The sequence below is a fragment of the Microcaecilia unicolor genome, chromosome 2 (assembly GCF_901765095.1).
Source record: "Microcaecilia unicolor chromosome 2, aMicUni1.1, whole genome shotgun sequence".
Classification (NCBI taxonomy): Eukaryota; Metazoa; Chordata; class Amphibia; order Gymnophiona; family Siphonopidae; genus Microcaecilia; species Microcaecilia unicolor.
Window position 1 is genome coordinate 455,694,759 of NC_044032.1, and position 24,708 is coordinate 455,719,466.

The 24,708-nt window shown below is 43.3% G+C and overlaps 1 protein-coding gene across 5 annotated transcripts in view; it reads left to right on the forward strand.

Moving 5' to 3' along the window:
* Nucleotides 1-24,708, forward strand: part of EXOC6B (exocyst complex component 6B) — a 1,013,473-nt gene that overhangs the window by 473,819 nt on the left and 514,946 nt on the right. For all 5 annotated transcript variants that reach the window (XM_030190960.1, XM_030190961.1, XM_030190962.1 and 2 more), the window contains exon 10: nt 8,833-8,879. In XM_030190960.1, coding sequence (XP_030046820.1) covers nt 8,833-8,879 — 47 coding nt within the window. The remainder of the gene's footprint in view (nt 1-8,832; nt 8,880-24,708) is intronic.

The following is a 24,708-nucleotide window of genomic DNA, read 5'->3' on the forward strand; positions in this document are numbered from 1 at the left end:
AAATCTTCATCTGGCAAGGTTTGGAGATCCCCACCAGCCACAGCAAGTGTGCAACAATTTTGGGTGGGCCTGAGTCCAAAGTAGGCCCACCTGTGGCTACGCCACTGGCATGTGCTACCTGAAAAAAGTTAACTGTGTTCCTGTGTTAACTCTGTTAACTAAAGCAAATGTGCTAACCATATAATGCTTCCCTGCTCATTATATGGCCCCCTCCTGCATTTTGCGGTAAGCCTTTTTTCTCACGTTAAATGTGTGTTAGTGTTTAACCTTTAAGGGGCCTTTAAAAAGGTTCCTTAAAATGTAGGTGTACAATGAAATATCTATGGTAGGAAAATTAAAGACTGGTATTGCAGTTTAATGATGAGAGCTACGAAACCTGAGATTTTTCCACTCATCATTTGACCCTGCGCCAGTCATTTATGGGTGTTATAAACTGCACATAGATCTCACTTAGTTTCCCTGCTCAGTTAGGGCCACATTGTAAAGATATATCTGTATGTATAATCCCCTTTGTAGCAATGGTTGAAAAGAAAAAAAACATCACAAAAGATGTGTCATTGGCACTAAAGTTATGCTTTTTAAGTTATAAAGTTATGCTTTTTAAGTTAATCTAAAAAAATGCGTGGCCATATATTTATAGATTCAAAAGAACAAAAATATAGGGAAGGGAAATGGGACTTGATATGCTGCCTTTTTGTGGTATTTTGCAACTACATTCAAAGCGGTTTACATATATACAGGTACTTATTTTGTACCTGGGGCAATGGAGGGTTAAGTGAATTGCCCACAGTCACAAGGAGTCACATGGAAGCTCATTTCAAAGCACATAGACTTACAAAGTTACACAGATTATTATGTTACATTCAGGCTCATTTTCAAAGCACTTAGCCTCCCAAAGTTCCATAGAAACCTATGGAACGTAGCCTCCCAAAGTGCTTTGAAAATATGCCTCACTTTGTAAATTTGCCTTCTTTATGGTCATCCATGCTCATGAAGCACATTTTCATGTCCATGGGAAAAAAAAAACTTCATAGTTTAGTAAATAATGGCAGATAACAACCAAGATGCCCATCTGGTCTCCCCAATTTGTTCATTCTGTTTTAGTGGATATGCATAAAAATTACTAAAATGCAACACATTGTCAACATCCCTCTTGCAGCGTTTTCCTCCTAATGTCTCTGGTGTCTTCTCATATCTGTCTGATGTGTGCCCAGACGTCAGCATTGGCCTTTTTTTATTTTCTTGGAACTCTGATGCAATTGCATCACACTGTTCAGAGTTGAAATTGCTGATCCATGCAGGTTATCCCAATGTGCCTCATTTCCATCCTCTTGCTATTATGTATACTCATTTATCTCTGGGTCTTTTTTTAAAATTATATTTCTTTGTCCTCCAACACTTCTGGAATGGCCAAACATCCATAATGCTTTTGTATTCTGAAAAAAAAAAAAATCTTAATATGTCCCAGTGCTGCTACCTTAGAGCTTGACATTGTGACATCTACAGCTGGCTTTCTGGCTTCAGATTTGCCTCTAGTGCATTAATAACTTTAAGGTATTTACAGTGGGGGAAATAAGTATTTGATCCCTTGCTGATTTTGTAAGTTTGCCCACTGACAAAGACATGAGCAGCCCATAATTGAAGGGTAGGTTATTGGTAACAGTGAGAGATAGCACATCACAAATTAAATCCGGAAAATCACATTGTGGAAAGTATATGAATTTATTTGCATTCTGCAGAGGGAAATAAGTATTTGATTCCCCACCAACCAGTAAGAGATCTGGCCCCTACAGACCAGGTAGATGCTCCAAATCAACTCGTTACCTGCATGACAGACAGCTGTCGGCAATGGTCACCTGTATGAAAGACACCTGTCCACAGACTCAGTGAATCAGTCAGACTCTAACCTCTACAAAATGGCCAAGAGCAAGGAGCTGTCTAAGGATGTCAGGGACAAGATCATACACCTGCACAAGGCTGGAATGGGCTACAAAACCATCAGTAAGACGCTGGGCGAGAAGGAGACAACTGTTGGTGCCATAGTAAGAAAATGGAAGAAGTACAAAATGACTGTCAATCGACAAAGATCTGGGGCTCCACGCAAAATCTCACCTCGTGGGGTATCCTTGATCATGAGGAAGGTTAGAAATCAGCCTACAACTACAAGGGGGGAACTTGTCAATGATCTCAAGGCAGCTGGGACCACTGTCACCACGAAAACCATTAGTAACACATTACGACATAACGGATTGCAATCCTGCAGTGCCCGCAAGGTCCCCCTGCTCCGGAAGGCACATGTGACGGCCCGTCTGAAGTTTGCCAGTGAACACCTGGATGATGCCGAGAGTGATTGGGAGAAGGTGCTGTGGTCAGATGAGACAAAAATTGAGCTCTTTGGCATGAACTCAACTCGCCGTGTTTGGAGGAAGAGAAATGCTGCCTATGACCCAAAGAACACCGTCCCCACTGTCAAGCATGGAGGTGGAAATGTTATGTTTTGGGGGTGTTTCTCTGCTAAGGGCACAGGACTACTTCACCGCATCAATGGGAGAATGGATGGGGCCATGTACCGTACAATTCTGAGTGACAACCTCCTTCCCTCCGCCAGGGCCTTAAAAATGGGTCGTGGCTGGGTCTTCCAGCACGACAATGACCCAAAACATACAGCCAAGGCAACAAAGGAGTGGCTCAGGAAGAAGCACATTAGGGTCATGGAGAGGCCTAGCCAGTCACCAGACCTTAATCCCATTGAAAACTTATGGAGGGAGCTGAAGATGCGAGTTGCCAAGCGACAGCCCAGAACTCTTAATGATTTAGAGATGATCTGCAAAGAGGAGTGGACCAAAATTCCTCCTGACATGTGTGCAAACCTCATCATCAACTACAGAAGACGTCTGACCGCTGTGCTTGCCAACAAGGGTTTTGCCACCAAGTATTAGGTCTTGTTTGCCAGAGGGATTAAATACTTATTTCCCTCTGCAGAATGCAAATAAATTCATATACTTTCCACAATGTGATTTTCCGGATTTAATTTGTGATGTGCTATCTCTCACTGTTACCAATAACCTACCCTTCAATTATGGGCTGCTCATGTCTTTGTCAGTGGGCAAACTTACAAAATCAGCAAGGGATCAAATACTTATTTCCCCCACTGTACATATATCTATCATTTCTCCCTCTCCAACCCCCCCCCCCCCCAAAAAAAAAAAAGACCCCACACAATTTGGTTCTCTATTTCTGAAGTTCCTTTAGCTTCTCTCAGTCATTCTGAGATATATTGCCTAAATGGAATGCAGGATTGCTAGTGATAGTGCGACATTGTCATTTTTTGTTTTTAACCTTTTGGCTATGCCTCTTCCAATATTTAGGTGTGGAGGAGAAGCCTAATGATTAGTGCAGTGGGCTGAGAACCTGAGCAACCTGGCTTGATTCCCACTACAGCTGTTGTGATCAGGGCCGCCGAGTGGGGGGGGGGGGGCAGGGGGGACAAAATTCCATGGGCCCGGGCCTCTCTCCTTCTCTTGTTCCCAGGCCACCGGCGCTGCAGTCCCCGGTCTCACCTGCCTGCCCTCAGCTTCATCGACAGCCCCCCTCTGTCTGCCACCAGGCCCCCTTCATTCAAATCGGCAGCGCCTCACCTCCGTGTGAAAGTGCAGATTGCCTACCTTCGGGCCTTCCCTCACTGTGTCCCACCCTTGTCTGATGTAGCTTCCTGTTTCCGCGAGGGCGGGGCATAGTGAGGGAGGGCCCAAAGGGAAGCAATTTGCCGCTTTCACATGGAGGTGAGGCGCCGCTGACAATTTCAATGCAGGGGGCCCGGTGGCGGACGGAGGGGGGCTGTCGACGGGGCTGGGGGTGGGTGGAGACTGGGGACTGCGGCGCTAGCGGCCTGAGAGCAGGAGAGGGAGGTGACAGTGGTAGCGATTTGGGGGGGGGGGCGGCGGCGGCCCCATGGGAGGCCTTGCCCCGTGCCCGACTCAGTCTCTCAGCGGCCCTGTTTGTGACCCTGGGAAAGTCACTTAACCCTTCATTGCCTGAGGTACAAATAAACTTAGATTGTGAGCCCACTAGGGGCAGAGATAGTACCTGCATATAATACATGTAAAATTGCTTTGATTGTACCACAGAAAGGTAGACCAGATCAGTTCCTTGACCCTTTACTGTTTACATACCTCAGCATCTTCTAGCTTTATTCACCACCTTGAGATAATCGGACACTGTCATCCCAAGGTCTCCCTCCTGGTCAGTGTGGGTCTACCCTTCAGTTCCCAATGTGTTCTAGTTCTTCAGTTCTCTTCACAACAAATGCAAGCCTTTTTTTTTTTGTACTGAATTTTCCAAGCACTAAACTACGTGTTGCAGATCTTTGTCTGATTGCTTTTTGCTTTTTCCCCCTCTGTTGTATCACTCACAGAGATATTTATTTGTTCAGTTTAATGTTCCACTTTATATGTTGTGGATTACATTGTTAGCAAAAGTTACATGATAAGCACTGCAAATCACATAATGACAAATCAAAATAATACAAAATATAATTGAATAGATTCAGTCCCAAGACCAAGGCATAAAGCACCCACTAATTGCCTTTCTCTCTTAATAGTGAATTACATTTATCACTTCTTCTGACTGTCACTCAAATCAGTTTCTAATCCAGTCCACCACCCTCAAAGCTTCTTCCAGGCTTCTTTGTTTATGAGCTGCCTCAGTGGGGCACTATCAAAATCTGTAATCCAAGTACATCATTTTCCGTGCACACCCTTCATCCAGTAGAAAATGTGTCATATATATCTGATTAATCTCCTCCTAGTAAACCTGAGCTGCCTCTCAAAGTTCTTTCACATTTCATTAATTTAAAACATTTTATTCTGCCAGTCTTAAGTTTTTGGTGGATTCCAGCAAACACCGAGAGCTAAGGTATCATCAGAATAAAAAAGACATACATTATTACCTAATAGTCTTTCAGACTATAGCTGATTGAGAAGTAGAGTTAGTAACATACACTACTACGTTAACACATGCTAATTTACTGTAGGTCCCATTATAATACCATAGGACTTAGTTTCCCATAAATAATTTAATGGGATTAGTGTGCAGTAACACAGTGGTTCACATTAGGAACTCTAGGTGTGAGTTATTCTCAGTGGCATAACTAGGATTGAATGGGCCCCAGGCAGTGGTGTGCTGGTAAAGGTTTAACAACAGGCTCTCTCCCCAGTCCACCTCTGCGCCCCCCCCCCCCCCAAATTGCAGAGCTGGCTATAGCCGGGGAGAGAACCTGAGGGGGGGGGGGGCAATGCATTACTCTCTCCAGGAAAAAAAAATTAAATGATCCCAATTTCCAATCTAGTTCATGTTTAATGTGGGATAAAATGCCATAAATAAGTAAATAAATATAAACTTTTAATGCTGAGCACCTGATTCTCAAAGTGGACATATTCCAAACACTATAATGAAAATAAAATGATTTTTTTCTATCTTTGTTGTCTGGTAACATTGTTTTTCTGATCATGCTGGCCCAGTATCTGATTCTGCTGCTATCTATCCTCTTAACTCCGTTTCCAGGGCTTCCTTTCCATTTATTTTTTTACTTTCTGCCTTTCTTATTCATTTCTTGCCCTACATCCGTAAGTAAAAGCTGGGTCCTCCGCAGGCTTGACTGTCCAGTGAATTCAGCTTCTACCTATTTTCTTCATCCATGTGCAGTTTTTCTCCTCTCTTCCTTTTCCCTCATCTCCTTCCTCACTCTTCCCTTCCCTCCATCCATGTCCAGCATTTCTTCTCCCTCCCTTCCCTCTCCTCCATCCATCTCCAGCAACTCTCCTCTCCCCTTCCCTCCATCCACCCATGTCCAGCAACTCCCCTCTCCTCTCCCCTTCCCTCCATCCACCCATGTCCAGCAACTCTCCTCTCCTCTCCCCTTCCCTCCATCCACCCATGTCCAGCAACTCTCCTCTCCCCTTCCCTCCATCCACCCATGTCCAGCAACTCTCCTCTCCCCTTCCCTCCATCCACCCATGTCCAGCAACTCTCCTCTCCCTTGCCCTCCCTCCAGCCATCCATACCAGGCGATTCTCTCCTCTCCCCTGCCCCCCTCCAGCCATCCATACCAAGCGATTCTCTTCTCTCCCCTGCCCCCCTCCAGCCATCCATACCAAGCGATTCTCTTCTCTCCCCTGCCCCCCTCCAGCCATCCATACCAAGCGATTCTCTTCTCTCCCCTGCCCTCCCCTCCTGCTCCCATCCATGTCCAGCGATTCTCTTCTCTCCCCTGCCCTCCCCTCCTGCTCCCATCCATGTCCAGCGATTCCCCTTCGCCCCCATCCTCCCCTCCCATTCATATCTACCTACGCGCCCTCTTCTCCCCCCAACATCCCCCTTTTTCTTCCTGCCACAGTTGGTTTAAATCTTTTTTATTACCTCTGTCCGTGTCCGGGAAGAGGAAATGACGTCAGAAGGTGGGACTCTGAGGGAACAAACTCACGAAGGGAAGGCTAGAGACGGGCAGGGTTTTCAATGACGTGGCTGCTTCGATGGAGGTAATAAAAACGATTTAACTCCCCCCCCCCCCCAGGGCGGCGCAGGCAAACGAGGGCAGTGGTGGGAGGTGAGGTAAATGGGGTAAGCTTGGCTTATGGCGCCCTCCTGCCATGCTTACCTCATTTACTGGAGCTGGCCCGCCCTGCAGAACAACAGGCTCGCAAGATCTTAAAAAATTTAACAACTACTACTACTACTACTTAACATTTCTAGAGCGCTACTAAGGTTACGCAGCGCTGTACAATTTAACAAAGAGAGACAGTCCCTGCTCAAAGAGCTTACAATCTAATAGACAAGTGAACGGTCGGTCTGATAGGGGCAGTCAAATTGGGGCAGTCTGGATTCACTGAACGGTAAGGGTTAGGTGCTCTTATGAGCCGGTGCGAGCCGGCTCCAGCACACCACTGGCCCCAGGTAGAAAATTTAAGATGGGCCCCTATTATAACATCCCTCCCAAAGTAGTGGGGATCCAGGGGGAGGGAAGGGTTGAGGAATTACCTTCAGAGCTGTAGTCAGGGACTAGGAGGGAATGGGAATTGGTAGTATGTGTGGAAATTCAGGGGCATTTGGGTATGATGTGTATGGGTGGATATCGAGTAGTAGGAGTGTGCATTGGGTGGGGGGCGGGGGGAAGAATATATGGTATAGGTAGGGAGGTACCTGAGACAGTAGGGGTGTATGGTTTATGTCTGCTGTGAGTAAGATGTCTGTGGGAACGGGATGCATCAATCTCTTGAGGTGGTCCTGCACAGCACACATTACACTTACTTCTGGTAGTGCTGCTGCTGTGCCACCACCTAATACTGGTATTCATCTCTCTCCCCCATGTGGTAGGTAATTAATAAAGCACTTGAGTACTTCATTTTGGGCTGCCACAGGGCCAAAGTCTCCCATATCAGCTGTGTAATCATGGCTGTTGTTGTGTGACGGCAGCCCAAGCACTTTATAGCTGTCTGGATGTATGAGGAGGGTAGGAGGATGATGAAGACTACGATTGGGAAGCAGTGTGACAGCAGCATTGTTACAAGTAAATAAATATGGGCCATGCTTAGCTCCCAGCTTTGCCACCTTCCTCAAAAAAAATTTTTTTTTGCTAGCTCTACCAGTGGGCACGCCAGGCTTTATTCGGGCTTGATCAGTGATAGCTACACCTCTTATTTTAAGCCTCTTTGAAATTTCATTAAATTCCTTTGAAGATGAATATGAGAAGGCAGTGGGACCAGTAATGAACAGAGCACAATTCTGACTTCTAGGCAGCTTTAACAGTGGGCATATTTCTTAGATCATGTTCTGAGAACATAGAACTCTGGATACAGAGTAGTGTGCCAGTGGGAACTTCAATTGTGGGGAAAGACAAACCACATAAAGCCTTAAAAAGAAAATACCAAGGATAGAGATTTAAATTTAGCTCACCAAAGGATCAGGAGCCAACGAAGTTCTGCCAGCACAGGAAAGAGATGGTTTTGCATTTTGACTCCTCTCAGAAGGCAGACAAGCCATATTCAGAGCTAGTTGTAAAGGGCCTTTACTGATGATGGTAGCAGGCCTAAATGTACTCAACTGCAGTAGTCAATCAGGGACAACACTAATTGTAAACATGTAGAAATCACACAAGGCTAAATTTGGCTTCAGCTTACAAAGGGATTGGAATTTATAAAACATATTCTTTGTCATATGCCTTATATGTGGGCTCAAGCCAGATGAGTAATGTTCCTAAGTATCAAACATTTAATTTCATCTTTCTGTATTGGAAGCATATTTTCCATTCACATGCTTAGTGATGAATTTTGACACAGTCCCAGCAATTCTCTCTTTTTCAGATTTAACTTCAGTCCATTAGAGCCAAGCCTATAAGCAATTATCTTCATTTGTGCAGACAGTAGTAAAAGCTACAATATTAAGTAGTGGAATACCTACTTTATATGGCACTCGGGGCAAAGCATATGCACTCCCCCAGGCAGCGCACACCCTCTCTCCTCCAAAGAATGGGGATGTGCAGGTGTGCACTATCAGCTCTGCTGGTCCCCTACCCCTTCAGACATCAACTTCCTGTTCTGGGGCAGGGGACCAGCAGAGCCGACAAAGCGCATCTATTCTGCACACCCCCTCGCTGGTGGCACCCAGGTAGGACCACCATCACCGCCCCACCCTAGGTATGCTAGAGGTATTAAGATACATGGGACAAACAACATTGACATCCACATACATATGAAATGACACTCCCATACGCCAAATCAAATGACAAAGAGGTTTTAAATATGCTATTTATTCTAAAATTATATTCTTTTGTTGCAGCATGAAACTTTAGATGGCTACAGGAAGTATTTTAATCAAATAGTAGGGTAAGTATCTTTAAAATTGTTCTCATGTATGGTATTTTTTTTAATAAGGTATATGCTTGTCTGTATGGTTTTTTTTTTTTAGCTGCATGTTTTGAGGACCAAATGGGCAATTTCATAAGTAGGCACCTTAATTTAGATGCCCAATGCCACACGTGAGAGCCTAATTCTATAGTATAGAATATTAGTTTAACCCAGTGTCAGTGCACCTAACATTTATGTGGAGCCAACTCTTATTGGCCCTGATAATTGAGGAAATCAGTGCTGAAGTTAGCTGAAACTTAGAAAACCTTTTAGTATGTAATGGTTGGGGTTCTGGCCTACCTGTGAATGGCACCCATATAAGTTTATTTTTCTTTGTTTCTTTAACTTCCCTATATGAATTTGAATACTTAGAACTGTAAAACTGCTCTGATGTGATGTATTATCATGAAGACATTGTAATTCAAGAACAGTAGATGTCTAGAAAAGTTTGATTGTTCCAGTTTGTACTGAGTGTCTAAACTATTCTGAACAATGGCCACATTTTAAAATTTCAGCCATAGAATGTTCTTTCTCTGTTTTCAGTTCTTGCTTTATATTCAAGAACGAACACTGTTGCATGACAAATTTTGAACAGAGTTCAAAAAACAGTTAGTAATAGGCTTACATTCTCACACAGCTGCCTGGGGTAAGCTGACCCCATGACACTGATGATTCCTTACACCTTTCTCAAGAGAACTTTATTCACTCTCTGTATTCTGACCTTGTAGAATTGTTATAGAGGTCATCCAGTTGCAACTGCAAATCTACGAAAGTGCTGCTTCTTTCTTGGGCCAGAACAGGAGAGGGATTCTCATATGGGGTGCTCAAAGAAACATCAAAGTCCTTCACACACATTCTAGCAGCAGACATGGGCATTTCACCAACCTTTTATTGTGCAAAACTGTCCAGTGTCTTCTGTAATATAGCCAAGGAAGACATCCTATCGGGTAGGTTTTAATCTTCTCCTTATGTTTCCATTTTCCAATCAAGAAAGAAAACCAATAAGAAACTTTAGCTGCTGAGTAATCAGCCAGAACTCGGCACAAATCAAGAACATAAGAAAAGCCAAGGTTTGATCAAGCCATGGTCCATCAAGCCTACCATCCTGTCTGTGGTCTGTTGATTGTCAGCAATTCAGGCCACAAGTACCTAGCCGATCTGAAAAAGTAGATCTATTTCCCATAGCTCATTTCCAGCGATTAGCACTAGCTTTCCAAAGTTGTCTTGGCTAAAAAAATTTTAATGGAAGTTTTTTCCTGGAATTTGTCTGAACCTCATTTTAATCCTGCCATGTTAGTTGCCTTGATCACATCATTCATCAGTATTCCACAGTTTATGTGCTGCATGAATAAAAATGTTCTGTTTGTTTTCAGTTTTAGTGGTCATTATTTTCAATAGAGTGTCCTCTTATTCTTGTGTAGTTTGAAAGGTTAAACAACAATTCCCTGTTTAACCGTTCTAACCAAGTCTTGATTTAATAACCTTCTCTTATAGCTCCTCTTAGTTGTCTTTCCCCCAAGCTGAAGAGCTTAACCAGTTTAATCTTACTTCGAAAGGGAGAGTGATATCTCCTTTATCATTTTTGTCATTCTTATCTGAACCTCAAGTTTCCCACCATGGGCCCTATATAGTGTCATAATGATATTTCAGCTTTGTTCTCCATTCCTATTTGAATAGTCCCTAACATTCTATTTGCTTTTGTAGCATCCATGGCACACTGAGCTGAACATTTCTATATGTTGTCCACAATAACTTCCAATTATTTTTTTTTTTAGTGATGACTTCTAATTCAGAACCCAGCATTTTGTAGTTGATTATTTTTTCCTTTGTGCATCTCTCTGCACATTAAATTTTAATCTGCCATTTAGATACCCAGTCACCTAGCCTCACGTGATCCTTTTGCAAATTATCAAAATCCTATGCCATTTTAACAACTTTGAATAATTGCATAACATTCGCAGATTTGATCACTTCACTTGTTACTCCTTTCTTCAGATCATGTATGAATATATTAAACAGTACTAATTCAGTTACAGGTTGTTGGGAAACTCCACTACTGATCCTTTTAAATGTGAATAAAGGAGAGTGACCCAGACCTTTAGGTGGTCACAGGCACAAACGGGCGGCGGCTCAGCACGGTCGAAGGAAGAGGTATGGGGAGAGAGGGGGGAGGGGGAGTTAGACAAGGACTCATAGGGTTAAGCAAGTTAGGGCAGAGACAGAAAAAGGGAGAGGTAGCAAGGGGCCGGGAGGCAGGTAGCCAATAAGGATGTCTAGGAGGCAGAGAGAGAAGGTGACCACTGAAAGCAGTAAAGAACGGTGTTTGCAAAGGTGCAATCACCAGTTCCTGCCTGCTGCTCCAATGGCTCAGGCTGCTACAGCAGCTACTCTAGATTGTCTGCATATTGCATGGCTTCTACATACATTTTAGGTTCATCGTGGATAGGAGCAGTGCTTTGGCTGGCTGGCTGTTGTTGTCTGCAGGTCAAATGGCCTTCCGCCGCGTTCCTGCTAAATAGTAGTAGTAGTAGTTCCAGATGTCTATGTGCCTCCGAGCCTGTATGATACCACTTGTGTATGGGCTTGAGTTCCCCTCCATTAGAGAAGGTAATAATTTCTCACTTTCATTGATATTTACGTCTCTTCTGGATGGTGGCGGGGCCACGGTGCATGCCTTGCAGTCACTCGGGTATCGGCAGGACTATTTGCACAGTGAGCGGTTACACGCATGTGCTGACAGTTTCCATGCAGCAGTGGGGCCCTGGTATGTGCGCGGCTGCCATGCAGAAGGAAACAGGAAATTCAGGGGGAGTTGTCGCTTGCAGCCTCAGTCCTAGCACTGTTGCGTTCGTCTTCCGCTTGGCGGTTACTGTTGCATCCACAATCTGCCTCCAGTTCCTCAGATATGGTATACCAGTCGCGGCCGGTCGCATGGTGTACAGTGGGAGCACCAGACACTGTTTGTCCCCTTCATGCAGAGCATTGTGGAAAGTAGCACTCTTTCAAAGGGGGGGGGGGGGGGGGCATGTGCAGCCCATCCAGCCACATCTTTGCTGTTCCTGTGCCCTGACTAAGCCGACTGCCCTAGCTCTTTCCTGTGATTTGGCCACTGGCCAGTGATATTGCTGAAGTAGTTTTGAGCCCAGCAGGAGGTGTACTTCTTTGTCCTTTGCGGTACGCATACACGAATGACCATGTTGGTACAGATGACACTCCAGCGGTTGATGTGTCCCGCAATGGGAGAGTGATTAGATGGGCCTTGCTGCTTTGGGTTGGGTGTGGTCCCAGATATTACATGATTGGTGGCTATTGTGCCTGATGTACTATTGATATCAGTATATGGTGGTCAAAGGAGGGGAGGACACGAAGGCCTGTTGGGCCACGGAGTATCAGTCTTGCCTGCTGTCCAGGATCCTTTCTCTGGTCCTACCACCTCGGCACACACCCAGCACTACGCTCTTAAGACTTCAGGATGCTCAAATGGCAGTAGTATTGGTAAGGGGCTTCTACTTATTTCTCTCAGGTTTCTAATGAATAGTTCCCAAGGTCATGGGGCATTGCTGTAAGCTTTTGGTGCATGGATCCAGAGTTGTGCAGAGGCAACACCGCAGCAAACATGTGGTCGGTCAGCCAATTTGGTTTTGGGGACACAGCAATTTTGACACAGTTCACCATTTAGAGCCTCTCCAATTGCATAAGGTACACCTGTGCTGCCATGCAATTAATTTGGATGCCCTCAAGACACCATGCGGGGGATGGCACATTTGCTGTCAATTGCTGACATATCAAAAGCTTCTTACGGAAGATCTGCTTATGGATTGTAACCCCTCAAAGCAATGACCCAAGGGGCTGGAGGACAGGGGGATAGGTTTTCTGCAGAAAGAACTAGGTCTAGTAGACACATGGCAAAGTGCTTCACCCAGACAATCGGGAATAAAGTTCAGGCTAGGTTAGACTATCTTTTACTGTCTTCGCCCCTCTTCCCTGCAGTCTCCTCTGCTGAAATTGAAGCGGGAGCTGTACCATAGTGAGGTATGGGTGAATTTGCGACTCTTGAAGAGCAGGAATGCTGCAGGGTGGCGTATGAACCCTACATTAGACCCAGAGTTTCGGGCATTCCTAGTGGAGGAATGGGGAAATTATCTCGGAGACAATGATCCCTGTAACACAAACCCAGTCATCTATTGGGAGACAGGGAAGGTGGTAATGAGAGGGAAGATTATAGAATACACAACTCGCACACGTAGGCAACAAGATGGGGAACTTCTTGCCCAACTTAACCTGCTCCAATCTGCTAGGGCTGCAATTAATCACGGAGAGGTAGGGGCTTGAGAAACCTTTAAGGAAATCAAAGGCCGGATTAACAATATTTTGATTCAACGGGCCGGGCCCTGAGATATATACAGTTATACAAACATAAGCTTCATAGATGAGGGAATAAGGCAGATAGACTTCTAGCCACTATGGTCCGAGGTAGGCCCGCAAGGCAAGTGATTACGCGTATCAGATCCACATCAGGGCAGTTGTTAACAAGGGAGGAGGGAGGTCCAAGCAGCATTTGTGGACTTCTACAAATCTTTGTACGATTCTGGTACATGTGATCAGAGACAGCATGAAGCATTCTTTCAAGGGCTCCAGCTCCCACCATTATCAGAAGCACAACTGGACAGTCTGAATGCACTTATATCAGGCAAGGTAATCCAAACTACTATTAAGAAACTCAGATTGGCAAAAGCTCTAGGGCCGGACGGGCTGGGGCCTGAGTACTACAAGCTTTTAGGGAACTACATTACTGGGCCCTTCCGGAACATGTGCCATGCGTTATGTACCCCTGGCTAGTCGGTGGGACGGCTGACACATGCCTCTATAATAGTGTTACCTAAACCCAGACGGGACCAGGAGAAATTGGGCTCTTATCGCCCAATCTCACTACTAAATCAGGACATTATTTATTTTACTTTATTTTATTTATTTACTAGGATTTATTTACAGCCTTTTTAAAGGAATCCACTCAAAGTGGTGTACAGTAAGAAATAGATCAAACATGAGCAATAGGCAATTACAGCAGTAAAAATATTCAAAAACAATACAAAGTATGGCATGGTATACTACTTACAATGTCAACACAATACGTAATAGAACATTATAATTATAGTGAAGGGTAAAGCAAAGATGTAACATATAGATAGGTAAGAAAGTAGGAAGAGTTGGAAAGTAAGGTGATTGATTTAAAGAAAGTTGCACGTCAGAGAGATGGTTAAATATTATCTCAGCTAGGGTAGGAGTGGATAAACATGTCCTGCTGCAATATATGCAGCCTGAGTCACTCCTTATGAGTGTGAGTGAGACTAACAAGTTAGTTACTGCTTTCATTAAAGGCCTGGTTGAAGAGCCAAAGTTTCACCTGCTTCCTGAAGTAGAGATAGTCTCGTGTTAAGCGCATCATGACCTCTAGCCTGGGACAAGTACTCCCCTTTCTGGGCCATATGGACCAATCAGGTTTTGTGCCAGGTAGATATGCCTCTACAACTATATTATGTGCTATTAGTGCCATACACGCTAAGGGGAGGCTTCTGGGCGATGCCATTTTAGCTAGCTTGGATGCTGAAAAAGCGTTTGACAAAATATTGTGGGACCATCTTTTCTGGGTCCTGCCACAATTTGGTATATTTGGAGAATTTTTAAATGGGGTTCGGGCCTTGTATAGTAAGCCTTAGCACAAATCTTGATCAATGGTGATTTGACCTCTACATTTGCAATGGAGAGGGGAACAATACAGGGTTGCCCCCTGTCTCCTATGCTGTTCGTTTTATGGATAGAACCCCTGGCTAGCAAGATTAGACAATCTGTGGAAGTACAAGGTATTGCGGTGGGTAAAGATGAATATAAAATCAACCTCTTTGCAGATGACATGTTAATTTACCTGGGGCAGGCGTCCAGGGGGATACCTGTTTTGGTAGATCTCATTCAGAAATTTGGGACTTTTTTTCGGGTCTCAAGACTTACTTTGAAAAGTCTGAGGCAATGGCACTGTAATAAAAAGGATTTTAGAGATTGCTTTTCAACTCTATCTGCCTTGACCAACAAGTGCACTTGGGGTCTGTATTGTTGATTAGAAGTAATTCTGTTAAAAAATGATTGTTTAACTTTGTGTGAAAACAAGTTGGAATATAGAAGATAAGGGACAGCTCTAATTAATTTGTTATGTGAAGGGACGATGGGGCTTGTTTTCGAGTTCAGATTGGCCACCTGGACTTGGAAACATGTGACCACATTCCCACAGTATGGCTTGTTTACCTATTCTCAAGCATTCTGTAATTTTCCTTGGCTCTGAAAATAAGCTTTAGCTTAATAAAAAGGGGGAGCTTGTTGCAGCAGAGCTCTGAGGCTCATCTGTGGATGGACGCATCGTGCAGAAAAGACTGTTCCTGGTCATAAAGAGACTTCAGGCTTTCGCTGCAACAGGCCTCCCGGCTGATGAGATAAGGGCCTGAAATTCCCGATCAAAGATGTTGTATGTATAATATGTATATATCTGTCTTATAGCTTTCTTTTAATTAGATGATTTAATCATTGTATATATCTTAATCATTGTAGAATTTAGAACCTCTAATACCTAATATGAATCCAAAAGAATCCACAGTAATTATTGAGTAGTCTGTGTTAGTGATGCAGGCTATAAATCCAGAGCAGTACAGGCACTATTGTCAAACTGTGCGTGTACGTAGTGGCCTGATTTCTCTCTGGCATGGATGCCAGGACTCATGAAGTATTTAGGAGTCTATCTCCACTTAGATTTCGCAGTCATGTACAAGAAAAATGTCAGGGAGAAACTGGAAGCAATTCGAACTCTCTGTCACCGCTGAAAAGAGTACCCCATTTCATTCTTAGGTCGAGTGGCCTTAGTTAAAATGGTATACACCCTTCAAATGATGCCACTTTGGGTCACTAGTAAAGATGAAATCAGGTACAAGGAGATGATTTCTTCATTCACATGGGGAGCGTGCAGAGCATGAATTGGGTACAACAAACTTATTTGTGACAGAACTGAGGGGGGGAGTCAACTTACCAGACCTTAGACTCTATAATGTGGCAGTGCTTCTCTGATGGTTCCATGAACTACACATGGGAGTCTACGCCCTTGCTCCCCCCCCCCCCTAGTGTTTGGGAGAATGCTGCTTCCCCCTTCTTGGCCTTTAATGCTCTCCATGCAAGGGGGTCCAGGCTGATATTGTCGCTTCTTTTACAGCCACTCAAGCTAGTGTGGGACTAGTGGTGGTACTGGACGGTGGGGGGGGGGGGGGGGGACTCAGGTTCATCACCATTCCTGGAGCTTCAAAATAATCCGAGTTTTCCTGCAGGGCAGGGTAAATCTCTCTTTAAAGAATGGGCTCAAAAGGGTTGTCAGTATGTGGGTCAAGTGGTGGTTACAAGTGGGGGCCAATGTCCATCTTTCTCTCTATGCTAGGATACATGGAAACTCCCGCAAAGCTTTTTCTTTTCTTACTTGCAGCCCCATACCGTAAGACACACTGACAAGCGGTTCCCTTCTTTTACTCCTCTAGACACAGTCTTTCTGCAGATGTCTGCTGAATAGAATAGGGATAGCAAGTAAGTAGGAAATGGAGACCCTCTCCCCTTTTCGCTAAGTTGGCGAACCAGTGGAGTGGGGGTAGAGATGACGGTGCAGGAGTTGTCCCGCTGCTTTGTGCTGGCTTTTAAGATAACTCCTAATGTGGGGCTCCATGAAATCCAACTTAAAATACTGCACAACACATACCTAACTAGATTCAGGGGCAAGGCAATGGGTCTGTGGAATTCTGAGGAGTGTATTAAGTGTTTGAGACACAGAGGCACCATAGTGCATCACTTTCTTGAGTGTCCCGCACTACAGGCCTTCTGGCGGGGAGTGTTTGATCTTTTGGAGGAGGTTCTGGATGCTTCCATGGAGTGGTCTTATGGGATTCTGCTTCTGGGGTCAGACTCAGAGTTGGTAGCACAGGGGATGTCTATCAATGTAAGTTTATTCTTTTAGCTTTAGTTCTGGCCAAAAAGGTTATACTGCAGCACTGAGTGGACAGGACTCCTCCCCCCTTACTAAATAGTATGCTCATATGACGCAGATGGCAGAGTGAGAGAGGGGAGGGGGTTTCACTCCTACCAGGGGGCCTGCTCACCCATGTAGTAAACTGTGACAGAAGTGCCAAGAACATTTGTCGCAGCTATCCCACAAGTGATGCCCGGATGTGACGGCTTGGAATGTCCTTCAGCCTTTGGGGGGGGGGGGCTTTCTATTTGTTTATATTGGTTTATTTTTCATAAAAATGAAAAAAGAGCAAGGGAGAGAGAGAGTAACTGATACAAATGATGCAAGTGATTATCTTAGTGTTGGCTATATAGGATATACCTCAATCTTATTGGTTTGTTTGTGCCCTGTGGCAGAACTTCATGTTAGCACTTATGGTATCTTATGTCAGGATGGTACTTTCTTTAAGATGTTTGTACTGTGTTATAGTTGTGTCTTTCTCTTGTTAATAAAAATATTAAAGAAATAAGATATCCAGTTTATGATCAGTAATGAGATCTCCAATCAAATGGTGCTTAGAATGCAGGGAATGACCATTTAGTAAAGTCACAAGGGAGTACATAAGAACATAAATGTAGCCATACTGGGACAGACCAAGGTCCATCAAGCTTAGCATCCTGTTTCCAACAGCTTTCAATTCAGGTTTCAAGTACCTGACAAGATCCCAAAACAGTAAAATAGATTTTATGCTGCTTATCATAAAAATATACAACCAATCGATGGTAAAGTTCAAATAGTCTCTCTACTCAAACGGAAGAATAAATCAGATAAACTACCCAAGTCCTCAAATATAAATATTCCACCAAAAATACTTGGGATAAATTAAACTAACCATTCACACACATAACCACTAATATAATTAATTAAATTATTTAAATTGTGCTCAGTCCATATCCATTACACCCATAGCATTCCCAAGGAGAACATGTGGTAGTGTTTAGATGGAACCATCATAGCACAACCTGTGTTCCACCTCCTCAAAGTGTATGCGCACACACCTACTGTTATATGTAATGCAACTTACAGTTAACAATGTTTCAAACTTTTAAGACCCAGATGTCATTGAATCAGCTGTACAATGAAAACATGTACCCTTTAGTTCTTATTATACCACAAAGCAAGTAACTGTAATATATAATGTGAATCCCAGTTCTAAGTAACATTCACTTGTAAAGCACATACAATTAGTTATAACCACTAAATTTTACACATACCACAAATACATACTCAATGAACCTGAACATGTAAAAAGAAGAAATCACTTCCCTTAGGAACCCAGTGTGCTCGTGCAGGTGATTTAAAATCCCATCAAAGGTTCATTCATGCTCTTCAACACCATCTCAATTTTCCCTTTAACTCAAGCTGAGTTTCGAATATCTTCCTCAGAAAGGGAACTACAAACATAAATTTGCATTAATAATCTAAACAATATTTTCACCCTGTACTAGAATATAATTAAATATTTATACACATTCCAATTTCAGAACTTAAATTAAATTGAATTACTTACATAAACCTAATTCATTGTTACCATCAATGTCAGGTACTAGCCCTGAGCGGGTAAATGTCTGGAACACTCCTTGCTCTCCACAACAAACAGCTGCCCAATAACTCACTCTGTTCAAATACCCTAAGGGGACCTTCCCATTGGTTCCCATGCAGCCAATGAAATCGAGAGAAAGAAAGTGACTCAAAGTAGCTGGAAACACCCAGATTTATTTAAAGGGGCCATCACACACAGGGAAACCTGACCCCACTTTTCATAACCATTCAACCTCTCTATTTAAACCACGAGGGTAAACAGTGTCCCACATATAAATAAATCGTTGTTCCTTTTTAATCAAAATATCACTCAAATTTCCTCCCCTCAGTAACTTAATTTGAAGGATCACTGTATATTTCAAATCAGTAATCTGATGATGAAACTCACTCCAATGCTCACACAGAGGAGCTTCCCTTTTAGAGGTACAAATATTACTAATGTGTTCCCCAATGCGTGTTTTAATCTTCCTCTTCGTGTGCCCTATATAACAAAGTCCACATGGACACCATATACAGTACACAACTCCAGCTGAGTTACAGTCAGTCCTGCTATGCATGAAAAAGTTGCGATGATTATTATTGGGTACACTAATTTTGTTACCCTCATGAACATGCTGACAGTATGTGCAGGATCCACATTTAAAATGTCCCGGTTGTTCATGCCGATCCGGACTCCGACCTGATAACATCTCACCCAAATTACGCCCTCTCTTATAAGCAAAACAAGGGCGATCTACCAAGGGTGTATGTACTTGAAGTACATGCCAATGTTTACATGTTAGTTGTCGGATCGAACTGGACATATTCGAAAAAGGAAGTACACAAACCAGAGGATATGAATTATCTTGATCCTTTGATTGCAATAGCCATTGACGTTCCGCATTGGAGGCCCTCTTGTAAGCCTTCCGGATAACTTTATCAGGATACCCGCGCTGATAAAAGTGCTGGCACATGGCTGCTGCTTGTATTTTATAATCTTTTTTATCCGTACATATGCGTTTTAATCGCAAAAGCTGGCCAGAAGGAATATTATCCCGTAAGTGTCTGGGATGAAAACTTGAGTAGTGGAGCACCATATTGCTATCAGTCTCTTTCCTGTAAATAGAAGTACATAATTTTCCTTCCTGTAAAGTAATACTTACATCAAGAAAACTGATAACAGAAGGATGCCAAGTAGCTGTAAATCTCATATGTGCATTCGCACTATTGAGAAACGACACAAATTGCTGGAATTCTTCCTCAGTTCCGTCCCAAATAATGAGGATGTCGTCAATATAACGCTTCCATACCAGAACCTTACCTATCAGAGGAGCAGTATATACATATTCATTTTCAAAGTTGGTCATATAGAGGCAAGCTATAGACGGAACGACTGTAGCGCCCATAGCCACTCCCTTGATCTGATGGTAATATATGTCTTCAAAACTAAAATAGTTATTTTTGACGACAAGCTCACTCATATGATTCAGTAACCGAATTTTCTCATATGATAAACGCAACGGGGATAGATATTTACCTATAATCCCCAACGCGTCAGACTGAGGAATATTCGTATACAAAGCCACTACATCTAAGGTGGCTAAGAGTACTGGTTTAGTAATAGGGATACTAATCTGATCAAGAACTTCCAGCAAATGAGCCGTGTCCCTTACAAAGGATTGTGCTTCTTCTACATATGGTTTAATATAGTGATCCACATACTCGGAAAGTGGCTCCAACACGGAGTCACAACCGGACACAATCGGCCGACCAGGCGGAGCGGTCAGCGACTTGTGAATCTTCGGGAGGAAATAAATAGGAGCCAGTATTCATAGTGCACTGGACCCCCTCACATGCCAGGACACCAGCCGGGCACCCTAAGGGGCACTGCAGTGTACTAACTGATGCACTAACTGAATGGAAAAAGGCATGCAGTGGTCACTAACCACCTCCCACCCTGAAAAAAACTTTAAAAACTTTTGTCTTTTTTTTTTTTTTTTAGAGTATGGGTGAAGGATGTCCTTCGCTATGCCTCCGCGACGGCAGTTGAGGACGTCCGCTATTTATTTATTTATTTTTAGATTTTGCTCACACCGTATTCAGTAGTAGCTCAAGGTGAGTTACATTCAGGTACACTGGATATTTCTATGCCTCCGTCCCTGCAACGGCAGTTGAGGATGCCCTTTGATATGCCTCTGGCCTCTGTCCCTACGACGGCAGTTGAAGACATCCTTTGCTATGGCAGTTGAGGACGTGCAAAATGTGGATGTTTGTGAGAAGGATGTCCATGCTTGGATGTTTCTGTGAGAAGGATGTCCATGCCTGCTATGCCTCTGACATCCCCTTTATTTATTTGGATTTTGGATCACAATTAGCAACAGTGGGATTTGAACCAGCCTCCTCTGGATTGCAAGACCAGTGCTCTAACCACTAGGCCACTCCTTCACTCCACTCCACTCCCTTGAAATTTGACCATCCCTGTGGGGTGGGGGGGGGGCAGTTGAGGACGTCCAAAATCTTTGAAAGAAGGACGTCCACACCCTCGTTATGCCTCCGCTGACACACACATACCTCCCCCCCACAGAGACTTGCATACTGCCCCCCCACAGGAATGGCCAAATTTCAAGGGAATGGAGTGGAGGAGTGGCCTAGTGGTTAGAGCACTGGTCTTGCAATCCAGAGGTGGCTGGTTCAAATCCCATTGCTGCTACCTGTGATCCAAAATCCAAATAAATAAAGGGGGTGTCTGAGGCAGGCATGGTCGTCCTTTTCACAGAAACATCCAGGCATGGACGTTCTTCTCACAAACATTCACATTTTGGACGTCTTCAACTGCCGTTGCAGGGACGGAGGCATAGAAATATCCAGTGTACTTGAATGTAACTCACCTTCAGGTACTATTGAAAAAGGTGTGAGCAAAATCTAAATAAATAAATAGCGAAGGACGTCCTCAACTGCCGTCACAGGGACGGAGGCATAGCGAAGGAGGTTCTTCACCTATACTCTTTAAAAAAAAAAAAAAAAAAAGGCAAAAGTTTTTAAAGTTGTTTTTTTTCAAGGTGGGAGGTGGTTAGTGACCACTGGGGGAGTCAGGGGAGGTCATCCCCGATTCCCTCCAGTGGTCATCTGGTCATTTAGGGCACATTTTTGTGGCTTGGTTGTAAAAAAAAAAAAAAAAAAGACCAAGTAAAGTCAGCCAAGTGTTCATCAGGGACGCCCTTCTTTTTTCCATTATCGTTTGAGGACGCCCCTCGCATGCCCCAGTCCTTCCTTCGCTACGCCTCTGACACGCCCCGGGAACTTTGGTCATCCCCGCAACGGGAAGCAGTTGGGGACGCCCAAAATCAGCTTTCGATTATGCCGATTTGGGCGACCCTGAGAGAAGGATGCCCATCTCCTGATTTGTGTCGAAAGATGGGCGTCCTTCCCTTTCGAAAATAAGCTAGATTACTAACAATTGTTCTCAAGTTCATTTTTCAATTCTATCAATACTCTGGAATGGATAACATCCAGTCCAGAAGATTTGCTACTCTTCAGTTTGTCAAATTGAGCCAGCTATTACATCCTCCAGGTTTATAGAAATTTCATTAGTTTGTCTGACTCGTCAGCTTTGAATACTATTTCTGTCACCAGTACCTATCCCAAATCTTTCTCCGTGAAGACCGAAGCAAAGAATTTATTTAATCTCTCCGCTATGGCTTTGTCTTCCCTGATTGCCCCTTTTGCCCCTTCGTCATCTAGCGGTCCAATTGATTCTTTTGCCGGCTTCTTGCTTTTTATATCCCTAAAAAAATTTTTACTATGTGTTTTTGCCTCCAATGCAATCTTTTTTTCAAAGTCCTTCTTTGCCTTCCTTATCAACGCTTTGCATTTGACTTGACATTCCTTATGCTGTTCCATATTATTTTCAGTCTGTTCCTTCTTCCATTTTCTGAAGGATTTTCTTTTAGCTCTAATAGCTTCCTTCATCTCACTTTTTAACCATGCCGGCTGTCGTTTGGTCTTCCTTCCTCGTTTCTTAATACACGGAATATATTTAAATGACCTGGGCTTCCAGGATGGTATTTTTGAACAGCATCTCATTTTTTTTCACCATTCTTCTCATTTTATCATACTCTTCTTTTTGAAAGTAAAATGCTAATGTATTAGATTTCTTGTCTGTACTTACTCCAAAGCGGATACCAAATCTGATCATATTATGATCACTGTTATCAATTAGCCCCAGCACCATTACGTCCTGCACCAGATAATGCGCTCCACTAAGAACTAGGTCTAGAATTTTTCCTTCTCTTGTGGGCTCCTGTACCAGCTGCTCCATAAAGCAGTCCTTGATTTTTTCAAGGAATTTTACCTCCATACCCAGCTAATATTGAGGTAAATGAAATTGCCCTTTATCGTTGTGTTGCTTAGTTTGTTAGCTTCCCTAAGTTCTGATAACATTTCTACATCCGTCTGTTCATACTGGCAAGGTGGTCGATAATACATTCCTATCACTATCCTTTTCCCCTTTACACATGGAATTCTGAGGGATTCTAAGATGTGTTTTGTTTCCTGCAGAATTTTCAATCTATTTGATTCAAGGCCCTCTTTAACATACAATGGTGCTGTAGAATTAACATAATTTAGAGGTATTAGAACATAGAAACATAGAAACATGACGGCAGATAAAGGCCATATGACCCATCCAGTCTGCCCATCCTCTGTAACCCCTAATTCTTCCTGTTCCTAAGCGATCCCACATGCTTATCCCATGCATTTTTAAATTCTGGATCAGTCCTCGACTCCACCACCTCTACCGGGAGGCCATTCCACGCCTCCATCACCCTTTCTGTGAAATAATACTTCCTTAGGTTACTCCTAAGCCTATTCCCTCTTAACTTTGTCATATGCCTCCTCATTCCAGTGTTCTCCTTCATTTGAAAAAGGCTCTCTTCCTGTACATAAATGCCCTTGAGATATTTAAATGTTTCTAGCATGTCTCCTCTCTTGCAGTGTATACATGTTGAGGTTCATAAGCCTGTCCCTATAATTTTTGCATTCAAGACCGCTTACTAATTTCGTAGTCGCCCTCTGGACTGACTCCATCCTGTTTATATCTTTCCGTAGGTGCGGTCTCCAGAACTGCACGCATTACTCCAATTAGCACTAACCCCTCCTTTTTTCTGCTGGTCATGCCTCTCTTTATGCACCCAAGCATCCTTCTGGCTTTGGCCATCGCTTTTTCTATCTGTTTGAAAGCTTTAAGGTCGTCAGACACAATCACCCCTAAGTCCCGCTCTTCCTTCGCACACTGAAGCACTACACCCCCTATTCTGTACCGTTCCCTCGGAGTTTTGCGACCCAAGTGCATGACCCTGCATTTTTTGGGATTAAACCTTAGTTGCCAAATATTGGTCCATTCCTCTAGCTTCACTAGTACTGGAATGAGGTTTCTTACTTGTGAATGATGCTTACTGTGATAGGGAAGATGTCTCTTTCTCCAGATAATTGGAAACAGTTTAGAAAGCACCATAGATGACAGTGACCTAAGAGAAAATGCCAAGCATACTCTTATCCTCCTCTTTGCGTCTTTCAAAAAACTATCTAATGATTTGATAAGGCAAGATTTGCCTTTGTCGAACCCATGTTGACCATTCCCATTAAGTTGTATCTATAATGGTCAGTATTTAAGTTTTAGTATATAGCTTAAACCATTTTCTCTGGCACCAATGTCAAGCTCACTGGTCTATATTTTTCCAGATCACCCCTGGAGTTCTTTTTTAAAAATTGGCATTATATTGGCTACCCTCCAGTTAGGTATCATGGCTATTTTAAATGATGGGTTACAGATTGCTAGTGATAGGTTAGCAGTTTCATGTTTGAGCCCTTTTATGACTTAGGGATAAATACCACTCTATTCTGGCGATGTGTTACTCTCTAGTATGTCAATTTGATTCATTACATATTCTAGACTTACAGTGATGTGCTCCAAGTTATTTGAGGTTTCCAATCTGGACATGATCTCAACATCTTACTCAGCAAAGAGCAAGGCAAAAAAAAATTATTTTCTGCTATTACCTTATCCTCCCTGTGTATTCCTTTTACCACTTGTTTGCCCAGTAGTTCAACTGACTCCATCATGGACTTTTTGCTTTGGATATATTCATAAAAGTTTCTAGTATTAGTTTTTGGCGCTGTAGCAAGCTATTTTTTTTTCCAAAG